Source organism: Neopelma chrysocephalum, unplaced genomic scaffold (assembly GCF_003984885.1).
Source record: "Neopelma chrysocephalum unplaced genomic scaffold, ASM398488v2 Primary Assembly neopelma1_61c, whole genome shotgun sequence".
Lineage (NCBI taxonomy): Eukaryota > Metazoa > Chordata > Aves > Passeriformes > Pipridae > Neopelma > Neopelma chrysocephalum.
In genome coordinates, this window is record NW_020897718.1 from 438,242 (window position 1) to 451,311 (window position 13,070).

Genomic DNA, 13,070 nt, shown 5'->3' on the forward strand with positions numbered 1-13,070 from the left:
ATTAATAGTGGTTAACAATGTACCTATAGTGGAAGCAGTTGGAACAGTATTTTCTGTGGCATTAGTAGGTAATTGATTGTAATTGATTTTCATAAAGAGAATAAAAGCTAATGTCCATATATTGAGTCAATTTGCAGATCATTCAGTCAGATGGCACTCCCAGTGAAGCCTAGCATATAAGTACCAGAATGAGTCAAATTTTCATGAAAAATGTAAATTATATATTCCAGTCTAAATTTGCAACCTAATTTATTGTGCATATTAAAGCACTTACTGGATGAAAACATCTATCCAGCCAGATATTTACTAAATAACATTTAATGACTGACCACTAGGTCAATTTTAATTAAGAAGTTGCCCTGTGGCAAATTAGTATATAATTGATCTAGAAGACTTGCTTTGCTTAAATGCAGCAAAGTATCTTAAGTGTGCATGGGTCTTATTGAAAAGCAACTTGCTCACTTTACATCATAAGAAGACTACTATTTTCTGTTCAGTTTTATTACTTAGTAATTTAACCAAAGTCGTTTGGTTTTTGATAAACATAGAGACTGAATTTCAGAGCTAAATGCAGAAGTCCCCTTCAGAAATTTACCTTTCAACAGTGCTCAGGGCTGTCTCAAACTGTTGAGATTGCTTTTGTCCTCTGGCACCAGACACTTGAGACAGAGGGGGTGAGATGGGCTGCAGTACTTTGTAGACACAAGTTTATTCTAAATATTTCAGTGAAGTTACCAAGGGCTGTGGTGGTTTGACTAGAAGTTCCTGCTTCTACAAGTTCCCATTCTTGGTCCAAAATTCATAAGAACCTTCTGGATATCATGACTGTCCCAGCTGGAGGCTGTTGCATATTTACTTTTTATACCTTGTTATGTGTTTTCTTAAAAATAGTGAAATTAAACATTGTTTTCTTCTTTTGGTGCATGTAATGTGACTTCGAAAATCTGAAACGTTTATTGTCTTTTGAGTCGAATTTATTCATATAATCACAAATCACCTCAAATTTGTAACACAGAAAACTCAATGATACAAGTGAGATCTATTCTTTCAAAAGAGATATGTTTTTTAATTAATACTAAATCACTTCTTAGCATTCTTCAGCCTTATTTATAAAAATTTTAAATGCATTTTAGTTACTTCAACATAAAATAGTTATAAACTCAAGCCCTGGTCTAATTTTGATAGTGGAATCTACCATTTCAAAGTTACCAGTGCTCCAGAAAACAAAATTCACCACATTATTTACGTGAATGGTAGCAATGGTGTCTTTCAAAAAACAAATTACAGACTGTTTTTGTTTGCATTTGCATTATTCGAAATTCTTGCTGTGACCCTTGACTTTTCTGCATTTGTAGACTGTTTTTCTTGAGTAAAAATGTTTTCTTTAAAATGAATACATAGATTTAAATAATATAAAGTCAGAAGATTTCAGCTTTGACCAAAACACATTAATAAACTTGTATGTTCAGCTCTAGAATTTCAAGATAATACTTAATGCTCCAAGCTGTGATGATTTTGATGAACATAAATCCAATGTACTAAGCCTGGAAATGAAAGAATGAATTTACTTTTATAGAAATGTTTCGAATTCTTGTATGTCTGTGACCAAATACGGGCATCGCTCACTCTTCAAAAAGGGACTTGCTCCATGTGTTCAAATGACCTACAAGGCTGAAGGCAGAGAAGACAGCTTTACACCACCTTAGTGTTTCTGCATTAGTCCAGCTGGGCCTGGGTGGTCTGAAGAGCTGTTATAATGGTTAACACAGCCAAAACACAGTGAACTTCTCTTCTTAAATAGTCTTACAGCTGGAAGCTGCCAAAAGGAAACACTACAGAGCTGATACTCCAATCATCAGCTTTTGTAGGGTGCTCTGTAGCAAAAAATTCTCTGCTGATCAACAAGTCCTTCTGTAACACTTTCTTGGCTGTAGTTGGCATCAAGCTCTTCACATTGTCTTGGCCTGTCAATGTGTAGAAGAGCAGTAGGCTGTGAGGCTTACTTGTTTAAATGAACATCTTACATTGCTCTCATCTTCCTCTTTCACTTCCGTTTGGTTTTGGAGGGGGGGGGGTGTTTTTTGTTTGGTGGGTTTTTTTTAAGTCCATGGAGATTACTGTGTTCAAAGTCACGCTCTCCACATGAGCAGACAAGCATTCAGTTAGGAAATAGTTGTTTTAGCTTGCTTTTTTCCCCAGGAAATTCAGTGGCAGTGAGTCATTAACACATTTCATTTTCTGAGAGCAGGCTGACCTGACACCCAGAAGACCTATAAAAATGTGTGGGAAGGTATCAAACACTAACTGTTCTTGTTAAGAGAGACTGTTTTAAGTTCTTCTTAGTGGGAAAGATTGTGGGATAGATTAGCAGCAGTTTGGTTACAGCATCTGGGTTATTTGAAGCTGGGAGCACTGTGGTGGCTCTGGAGGGGAGTGTGGTGGCTGACCTCACCAAATATCAAGCTGTGTGCTTAGAAAAAGATATAGGAGGAGCTGAGACACAGCAGACTCATCTGTACAGTGCTGCAGCATCACTGTCAAGACCTTGGTTATAGCAAAGCTTCTGTGAATTAGGATGAACTCGTGAGAGCAGAGTCAACCAGCAGGGCTGCTGGGATGGCATGTGGCTTCCCCTGCCATTACCATAGACTGAAAGTTATGAGTCAAACTTTCGTGGAGATGGACTACCAAACCGAGGAGCACAGTATGACATGGAACAGTTCCATGTGTTTAGCATGTATAATATGAAAGAGTAACAACAAAGGGTCAGGCTGGCAGTCAGTGCAGAATGACAATGCTTCTTTCCTGCCAGTGGGTTTATACTCATTTATTACCATTGAGAAAGGTCAAGTCATTCACATTATCAAACATAACTATTACAAAATCAATGCTTTATTTATTAGTTCTTTATAAATAATGGTGCCTAGCATAAGAATTTATTGCGTAGCCATGGAAGGTGCTGTGTGGAATATCTCCTTGCTTAAACTCTTTTTTTTTTGTCTCACTAACGCAGAGGCTTTTTACCAAGGGAACTTCATTATTCTGCTTTTCTCAAAAACTGAAAGTCAATGTTGAATTGGTCTTTGGAAAGCTTTATTTATGTGTGTATGGTTTTATAGTACTGCTACATAGCCCCATAGTATTTCCTCTGTGTATATGAAGGTGTTTAATCAAATCACTTCTCAAGAGTGTCATCATTTCATACTTCGGCACAACAAAAGATTATTCAAATGTTTTTCTCTAGTTAGTACAATGGAACAAATGAATTCTCATTCCTATACTTATATTTTATGTCCATATACAAGAAATAGAGGGCTGAAAAGAAAAAAAATCTTGAATCAGATTTCTTTTCCAGCCGCCTGAACAAGTTGATTCCAGTGCAATTTGCATAGCTGGGCCGGCTGGCAAGTGGTAGCAAACATTTTGGATAGGTGGCCTTTTACCGCAGTCTGAAATGAAGTGAGGTAGGTAGTAAATCTGGAAGGGATTTTTTTTTCCACCCAAGTTGTTAAATAACCACTATTCTTACATATACATTTGTTTCTTTTGAAAATGTGAAGGGTTGGTTGTTTTTTTTTATGGCTTGTTTCTGAGGAATCCCTAGATAGGCTTGTGTAATTCAGCATAGAGCATCAGCTCAGTAATTCTATGAGCTCATTGAGAAGATATGACTTGGAGAAGAGGCGTTAAAATACACTGTAAGTAAGTTATGCTGAGGCATCAGAACATGCACAATGAAGTTAACTTTAAAAAGTGCACAAATTTAGAAAGAGGAATATCTGTATTGGGGACTCTGAAAGGAATGTTCACTGGTATTTAGCTATTTACACATGAGCTGGAACTTAAATGTAGTGGCGCCCACATTAAATAGCAATAACAGAGCACATGTGGATTGGGTGTTGTATTTTTAAATACTAGACGTACAAGCTCAGTTTGTCTGCAAAGAGATTGAATACAGAGGCAATAATGACAGCATCTGTGAATGTTTCCTGCAAAATAGTTGAATCATTTGGAAAGAAAGATGCCTATGTATTCATGAATTATAGGAAGATCACATTTATCTGCAAATCAGCCACTTCAATAAATAATGCCACGAAACCTTCACTATTAGTAGGCAAAACTCTAGAAGAGGATTCTTCCAGTCTCACTAAATGTGTCTCCTATGTTCCCGTACCAGTTTTCCTCAGCAATGACATGAAATACAGTTCAGATTGGTAAAAACATGCATTATTTCTATTTAGATTATATTCAAATTAAATTTACCCAAAAGTTCACAATTACAGTTTAAGCTATGTTAAAAAAAATAATAATTATAAAATCCAAATACCACAGTTTATCTAGTAGGTATTCAAGATCATTCAGCTAGTTGAAGTCTTTAATCTGTAACTAGAATTTTGTACCTCCTAACATTTCACTGTAAATATATTTATATATATATGCATTTCAGTTCAGTAGCTAAGTTATTCAAAGTTGAACAACTGCTTGAGAATTATAACAGACACCATTTTTATCTTCTACAACATGCAGACATAGTTCTACAAACATAAAATATATCTGTGTCTTTGCAGGATTTTGCTTTCTGTTTTTAGCATGCCTATATACTTTCAGTATTCAAATAATAAAGTTTATCCATATAAAGATTTTTAACATTCCTTAAAGTTAAGGTGGATTCAAACAATGAGTAAAATTATCATCTAATAAATGCATCATTAATAATTTTAAACGTTAAAAATATAAATGCTATTCTATATAATTACTTACCTTGCTTAAATACACGTAGAATGGTAGAATTATTCTCCTAGATAGAATGGAAAAGTGCCAGATTTTTCATGATCACATATATTCAAAGAGCAATATATTTTAATGGTTAACAAATGAGATTTAGTCTTTCCTTGAAAATTAGAGCTATAAAATCCAAGTCAAATTTACATTATTTAAAATAAGTTGTCTTCTATGCTGATTTAAAACTTAAATCCTGTTTTCACTCTACAAAGAATTTCTACTAATTCTACATGGATATATATTCTAGAAAAAGTGACCCAAAAAACTGATATGTTACATATGATGTCACCTGGGAGGTATCTTCCACTTTTTCCCATTAGTATAGGTTAATTTTCCTATAAATAAAATTGTACACTTTGAATTTGAAAGGGAAAAAGTTGTTTAAAAATGTCTGGTTATTACACTGTAGGAAGTAAAGCAATTATTTTCATTATATGTACCAATTTCTCCCAAATCTTTATGTACTTTTTGCCTGTATGTATATGATTTCGTATTTTATAATTTTGTTGAGGATTTTTATTTTGAAATGAACCCAGATATCAAGATTTCCTGTATTCAAAGTAAAGGATACAAGGATACAGTCTCTTCCTCTAACTTATTTCCGACAACAGAGACAGTGCTCATCAAAACAAGTAGAATTGTTTCATGGTTTAGCATTTGAGGACCAAATCATCTATGGGTGAAAAATTCAATAGGGGGTTCTTGAGTGTTCCAGTATTTGCTTTGTATTAGCTTCTACGTATTTCGCAGTCTTCTGTTTGGTCAGGTCTTTGTTGTGCCTGATTTTTGAAAGTAGAGGGTTAGTAATACTTCCTTTCCTACCGACAACTTTACAGCAGCATCAGTATGTTTCTATTTAGGGGTATTTCAATAATATCTGTAGTTTGCTAACTATTAAGATTTAACTTCATTCCTTGTTATACTCACAAATTATAATGGTATTGGAAAAATTATGATCTTCCTTTTGGGATCAGCTGGAACTTTGTAGATGCCTTCAATTGTATTTTGAGATTTCAAGACAAAAGGAAGAACCTAGTCTGACTAAGAAATGGAAGAAACTTCAAGAAAAAATTTCAAGTGCATCAGGAAAAGTCTAGCTTAATAAATATTCTGTATTAGTGCAGTCCTTAAATAAGATACTCCTGTGCTTATATGGGGTATCATCCTGCTCAAAGGTGGGATGAGACAAAAGGTAGACTGCTGTAGGAGAATATTTCAGATGTTTTTTGTGCTCTTTTCTTATACCATTCTCCTTTTTTAATAGTCCACTCCCTCTGAGGTTAGAAAGTCATGTAGTCTGGGAATTTCACTTGAAAATGCCTTTGAGGCAAAGCTGATCCTTTGTAATTCATGTGGTTTCCATCACATTTCATCCAAAGTTGTAGTATATAAACTATCACTCTCTGTCACACATAGCTAAGTGCATAGAAGAGAAGTTTATCCAGGTGGTGTCAAGATACTATATTAGGTATAGCACTGGAAGAGCTGAGGGATAAGCTGAACACTAAGTATTTGGAAAGAAATGCAGCTGGTATAGTAACTGTTAGAGTCTGCTGTACTGTGCACTGCTGTGTAGTGGGACAAGTAGCCAAACTTGTGGAGAAAAATTAAGAAGAAATTTTCTTTCTATAGGTTTCCAAAAGCAAACTCCAGCATATCTGTCATATTTTGTATATTCCACTTCTTACCCTCATTGATTGTGTTGAATTAGGCAGCAGCATACAACAAGGTGAAATAAAATGGTGATGGTTTTATAAGAGCCAAGAGGAAAGATAATAAATATTGTATATTTTAGATAAAATGATCACTAATACCTGATTTTCAAGGAGCTAGCAGGAATATCTGACTTCCACTTGAAGTTTACCCAGCAAGGTAGGCATTTTTTCCTAGCCTTAAGGATAGGGAGGGAAGTCTTATGTAAAAATAATACACATAAACATTTTTAAGTAGGTCTATTTCAATGTACTCTCTCAATTTTTCTGCAAGAGGAGACATGGAAATTTATGATAAAGGTAATTATGGATTAGGTGGGCTTTTAGTTTTATTTTTGTTATTATTTTAAGGTTTTGATTATCAGTCCGAGCTATGTTGTTGCTGTCCCCTGAAATAAAATCCTGGCTGACTTAGTTACAGATGGTATCCAGATGATTGTGAGGCAGGGTCCTGTTCTAAGAGTAAGTGAATTACAGATGCAACCCCAAGTATGATACAGGCTTGAGGTCCAATGCTTGTGTCATGGGAGAATGATTCAGTGAGACCCTGAAAGGGACACTCGTGTGGGTGGCCTCATAACAGCAAACTTTATCAAAGTGGTTGTCAGTTGTTGCGAAGTTGTGTTCCCACAGATACATGTTTCTTCATGTCATATGTGTTCTGTGCTTCCTGAAGCATATTCTTGTTATCAAGACAGTAAGCTCTTTAGACTAGAGAAGATATTTTTGCATTGTGCTTCTTCCAGCACAATGAACCTTTGAGCACTGTTGAATACAAATACTAATAAAAACTGTAGTAAATGTGTTAAGCAGTGTTCCACCCTGCATAAAATATACACTACATCGCTTTAAACTTGTCTCTGTGAACATTCTTGTGAGCTGTGTTTGGCTGCACGAGCAATCATGTAGTCAGGAAAAGAGAGGTTGATAAGCCAGCCAAAGTGTATTTGTTTTTTTTAATTCAAAGTACTCAAGAATGATGTATAAATGTAATTCTGTTTCTGTTATGTTCTCAGCAGTGTTTTAAAAGGTTATAAATCAAATGTCAGTAAGGGAAAAAGTGTTGATTAGAGTGTTAACTTGTAACAGTCCTCCTACACATATTTTTTTAAAGAAAGGTAACTAAAGAGAAGTATTAATACATGTTTCAGCACCTGATTATTTTCAATTTTCCCACAGATATCAATGAGTGTCAGCTACAGGGAGTATGCCCTAATGGTGAGTGCTTGAATACCATGGGCAGCTATAGATGTACCTGCAAAATGGGATTTGTGCCAGATCCTACCCTCTCAAGATGCATACGTAAGTAATGGTGCTAAGCAAAGTACCAAAACAGATACTTAGTTGCATTTTAGATGAAGATTTATTTGACCGGGCCTAACTATTCTAATCTGTCACCTTTTATTTGCTGTCCCCACCTCATCTTCTCAGTTTATTCACTTCACATAGTCAGTCTCAGTGCTCATGCCTCTTTTCTGTCTCTCGTCCTGCAAACGTTGGTTTCCACTAGTGGCTGCCCAAGATCTTTGCTATGTTTTCCTGGCTTGTCACAAAAAACCTTCAAGGCCACATCCAGCCTCCTCATACATTCAGTCTTTCTCAGTAGTTTGGAGTTCTCCTTCCCACATGTTTTTTTCTCCCATCTCTGCTACTTCCCCAGCCAAAATCATCTTTGTGTCCTGCTCTCCCCTCTTCCACCTCTGCAGCTTTGATCTGAGTAGGTTCCGTTACTAAACATTTAGCCCAGGTTGATATTTGGCGCATTTTCCTTCTCATTAAAAGGCATTAAGAATTAAGAAAGAATTAGGAAAAAGTTGTGAACAGCATGAATGCAAATATTTACCTATACTAGTCAGCTTTTACTTTGAGATCAACTACCTCTGCAAGAAGAAAAGATGGTGTAGTGAAAAACTAAATTTTTCACTTTACGTTTTCTGCAAAGAATATGTACAAGTGAAAAATAGCTAATCTCCTAAGATCCTTCTCTGAGCTGTCTTCATATTTGTAAAATATGGTCTTGAGATACAGGTAAATTCTTTCTTTTTTTTTTCCCCAACATAATTATCCAATGCTACTAGTTAATGACACTCAACTACTGAGAATGTTTCTTAGCAGTTTGAAGAACTTCATATCACTTTTCAGTTGAACACCAAAAAAAAAGGAGTTGGTTGTTAGTTTTTGCTTTTATGTGTCATGTTGAAAATCAGGTAGCCTTTGTATTTTTAAGTGAACAAGTTACCCAAAACTGTTAACCATATGTTAATTTGGATGCATAAATTAGAAAGCTGGATGGGTCTTAGCTTTCTCATGCTAGTCATAGCTTATGGCCTTTGGCTCTTCCACGTTAAAACTAAGTGTAACAAAATGTAAATATGTAATTGTCTCTTTTATAAAAAAAGTGTTGTGATACTCAATGGTTTTGCAGTCTCACTGACATAGCCTACTTGTGGATGAATGTTCTAGTGGGTATGTAGCTTGACACAACTGTGTAATGCCAATGACTGATCTACAGCAACTGGACTTGTGGACAAGCGAGACAGCCAATTCTAACTCTATTGTGGCAGCACAGCAACTTTGGAATTATTTTTTTTTCTTTAAAATACTTATCCTTGGTCTAGGATGAGTTTGAATTCAGGAGTGTTTGATGCAAAATAAGATTTTTTTTTAAATTGTGTTGTGATTCTTGTTTGAGATAGGTGTTTGAAGTAAAACCTCTGCAGACAGTAATATTAATCCATTTAACTGGTGTTGGAAATCTCATGGTGTTTCTCTATTTTTCATTTTGCCTGAATAGTAGCATCCTCTCTTTCATTGCAGCTGATAATCCTGTAGTTGCTGAAGAGAAAGGACCCTGCTACCGGTTTGTCAGTGCAGGAAAGCAATGCATGCATCCTCTTTCTGTTCAGCTCAGCAAACAGCTTTGCTGTTGCAGCGTTGGCAAAGCCTGGGGCCCACACTGTGAAAAGTGTCCACTTCTGGGAACAGGTAAGAACATCCTATTAAAAATACAAACTCTTCCCTCCACCCTACGTTTGTTATGCATGCTTTAAAAAACCCCACACACTATATATTATAGATATAGGGAAATTAACCCAAAGTCTAGTTAATACTCCTCAGTTGTTAAAGGCTCTGGTGAAAGGATGGCAGCTTTTGAGAGTTAGGTTACAGAACAATGTAGTTTATATTACAGTTAGTAGTATCTCTTCTTTCTCACCTTCCTCCATATCTTTACTGTCCGTTTTGAGAATTGTGCTAAGGATGGTGTTGCCTTCTTAACAATAAAAACTTGTAGTTAAACATTTCATACCAACTTTCACTTGTTACATAAAGCTCATTTGTATTATCAGTTCCCTTGGAGTTCTTCTGTTTCTAAAGTGTATAAGGATTCTGAAAATACCTGCTTGTTTGGTCACCACCCTCATTTAGGCTGCTTATAGATTAAGATACCACATATTGTAGATACTGATTGTTGCTTTTAAGTACTTTTTATTCCCCAGTTTTGCTTAAAACTTAAATGTCCATGGATTCTTTGGTCTATACTAATTTAATTTTATCTTTTTGTCCAAATGTATGATCAAATAATATTTTTTAAAAACATAATTGGTTGTTGCAATATACGTGACGTCCAGCCTCTTCAGTATTTTAGCACGGGTATTTGTAATGGCAATCCACTGTGCTTACTTGAATCTTCTGCTGCAGATGTCACTGCCATGATACAGGTCATGTACTTCTTTGAAGTATTTTATAATGATTTACATTGTCAAAACCAGCTAGCTGCTTTGGGAAATCCACAGCTAGCATTAGAGACATGATGAGAGCAGCAGATTCCCTACTTTTTTTAAGTTCGACTTACAGAAATGAAAGTGACCAACATTTTTGAGCATTTCAATTGATTTTTAAAGTCTTTGTTTCCTGCATGACCGTTGGGTCACTAAATCACTGAGCAGGATTTTGAAACTCCAGTCACTTTCAGATAAATAATATTTCTATGGATTTTTAATGGAGAAAAAATATATTCTCATGAGATAACTCACAATTTAAATGCAGGTGCTTTACATATATGAGAATATTGCATGAGGCTTCCTGCCCAATTGTGTGTGTTATGGAGCAGAGAATATATCCTTTTGTTGACTGCTCTCTAGTCACAAGAAATACATTGAATAACATATGGAATTGGTTATGTCAGTGATTTTTTTTTTCCTTAATGAAAAGACTTTGGAGAGAAAATCTGTGAGTAGAAAATTCTGATGAGCTTTTCCCATTTAATGATTACTTTCATGATATAAAAACATGTTCCTTTCTGTAACAGGTTAAATTCATAATGTTTCAGAGTTTTCTATGAAAAATGTGTGAAAGTGGGATACTCCAGAATGGGGTAATGTATTTACTGCAGCATCCCATGTTAATTTAAAAGTCATGATCTCACTCCCTGATAGCTTCTAAAATATTCGTATAGAGTAAATCATCATCTAAAGAAATAAACACTGAGACCAGATGTGTATGGCCAGGTTTTGAGAGCACTTATCAGAGCTGTGGTAGAATAAGGCTCACGTTTCTGTGTTGCGTTTGAGAGAATATGACCTGAGGCAAGTTTACCTAAAACCTGAGTATGCATCTGAAGGGACAGACATCAAATTTTCTCTGTCTTCCTCCTTTGACCAGAATTCCCACCCTCATTTGGGCATTTTTGTGGAAGGTTTTGATATTAGCATATCCCAACAAAAAGTATTTCATCATTCTGAATCCACTGAATTTAATCAGTTTGTTGACCTTTCATATTTTCTATTACTAAGACACTATGAGAACCCATTATACAATTACTGCATACTGCAATTTCATGTATAATTTAATGAATTCATCTGTGGAGTACCTGTAGGTAGTACTTTGTGGTTTTATTTTAGATGATAATTCATTTTAAAATCCTGATATGTTCAAAGCAGAATTTGTGAACTTAGCAATGCCCCACTCTACACATCTCTTATGAAGCTGTAAGAAATCACATTGGGCACATGGAAGACTAAATGTTCAGTATTTCATCCCATAAAACATGGCTTAACCTAGAGTAATAAGGACAATGAAGCACTGCCCCCTCAAGACTCCTTAAGTTCTCCCTGTCCCTGAGAGGAGCAAAGCTATTATCTTTGGTGGAGAGGAAGACTGACCTGTATTTCTTTTTCATTTTGGTCTTCCAGTAGGATTGCAAACACTGATATTTATGTAGAGCAGCTGCAGAGATCAGAGCAGGTGCTGCTGCCTGACTTTCATTACTTTTCTCTGTAACAGCTTTACAAATGAGATTATTTCCCCTCTCTTTCACTGGTGATTTGGCTTTTTTGTGATCCCCAACTTGTTTTCATCCAGCCTTTTTCAATTCAGTGGAATTTGGATCAGGGCTGGTATGAGACCTCCCATGTAGTCAGATGGGATCCTGTGAATCAATGTTTTTACTGGTTGATAGTCTTCTACTCCTCTAGTACAGGGGTGATGAGCTTTTTTCCTTTGGTTTCTGCAAAAAAGACAATGATAGCAATGATGATCTTCATTCCTTATGCAATAAAGATGATGATGACAATTTGTATATTTAAATTAATACTCAGAAAGAATATATTGTTTGATACCAAAAAAATATGATATAATGATAGATTAAGCATAATTGAAGAAAGATGGTAAACTGGAGTGGAAACCTCCCAGAAAAAACAGCCAGAACATTCTTTTGGGAGAATGCTCAGTCATATTAGCATGCAATGCATAGCTTGTCTATAAGTAGTTCTTTGTAAAAATGTATATACAATATGAGTTGAAATTTATTAGTGGTAGTCATTATATTTTCCACTATGTCAACATATTGCACTTTTAGACTCCTAAAAGGAATATTTTCCCATCCCAAATCTAGCTGCTTTTAAGGAAATCTGCCCTGGTGGAATGGGTTATACGGTTTCTGGCCCTCACAGAAACAAGCTATATCATCACCCAGCAGTTAGAGTACAGCCACCTGTCATTGGCAAGACCCCGATTACTCAACCTGTTGCTAAAGGTACTTCTCCTCCACCTCTCCCAGCAAAGGAAGAGCCAGTGGAGGCATTGACCTTCTCACAGAAAAGTGAGACTGAGATGGCTGTGCAAGAAGGTGAGAGTGGGAAAATTTAGTCTTTCTATGTTTCTGTGCATGTGTCTTCAATGGTATGTTTCTTTGAGTAGTAGCTGCATACAGTGCAGGACAGAGAGGCATCACTTCCCACAGCAGAGTGTTCCATGTCGTGGAGTGTATTGCATTACATGATTTACTTCTGAAATTTTAGGTCCTACAAGATGCTGAGAACACCATGAAGAGAGAGACTGCTTTAATCTCATTAATTTTTATGATAAGAAACAGTACATATTTGTTGTAAGACTTTAAAAAAATATTTATAAATAAAATTATATATTGATAAATTAAAAAAGGCAAATTGCAAGGGAAAATAGAACTTATATGAAATTCCTACTGCTCCTTCCCAGAAAAAAAAGTCACTTTAGTGAAGGAAGAAAACTCCAAACCATTCTTGCTTGCTTAAAGAAAAGGCAAACTTTAAAACTTGA

General features: G+C 35.6%; 1 protein-coding gene across 8 annotated transcripts in view; it reads left to right on the forward strand.

Annotated features, from left to right (window-relative positions):
• LTBP1 (latent transforming growth factor beta binding protein 1) overlaps positions 1–13,070 on the forward strand; it is a 196,044-nt gene that overhangs the window by 117,793 nt on the left and 65,181 nt on the right. For 5 of the 8 annotated variants that reach the window (XM_027682061.1, XM_027682064.1, XM_027682063.1 and 2 more), the window contains exons 10-12: positions 7,674–7,796; positions 9,312–9,479; positions 12,388–12,621. In XM_027682061.1, coding sequence (XP_027537862.1) covers positions 7,674–7,796; positions 9,312–9,479; positions 12,388–12,621 — 525 coding nt within the window. The remainder of the gene's footprint in view (positions 1–7,673; positions 7,797–9,311; positions 9,480–12,387; positions 12,622–13,070) is intronic. The other 3 variants (XM_027682065.1, XM_027682068.1, XM_027682067.1) reach the window with 2 other exon arrangements.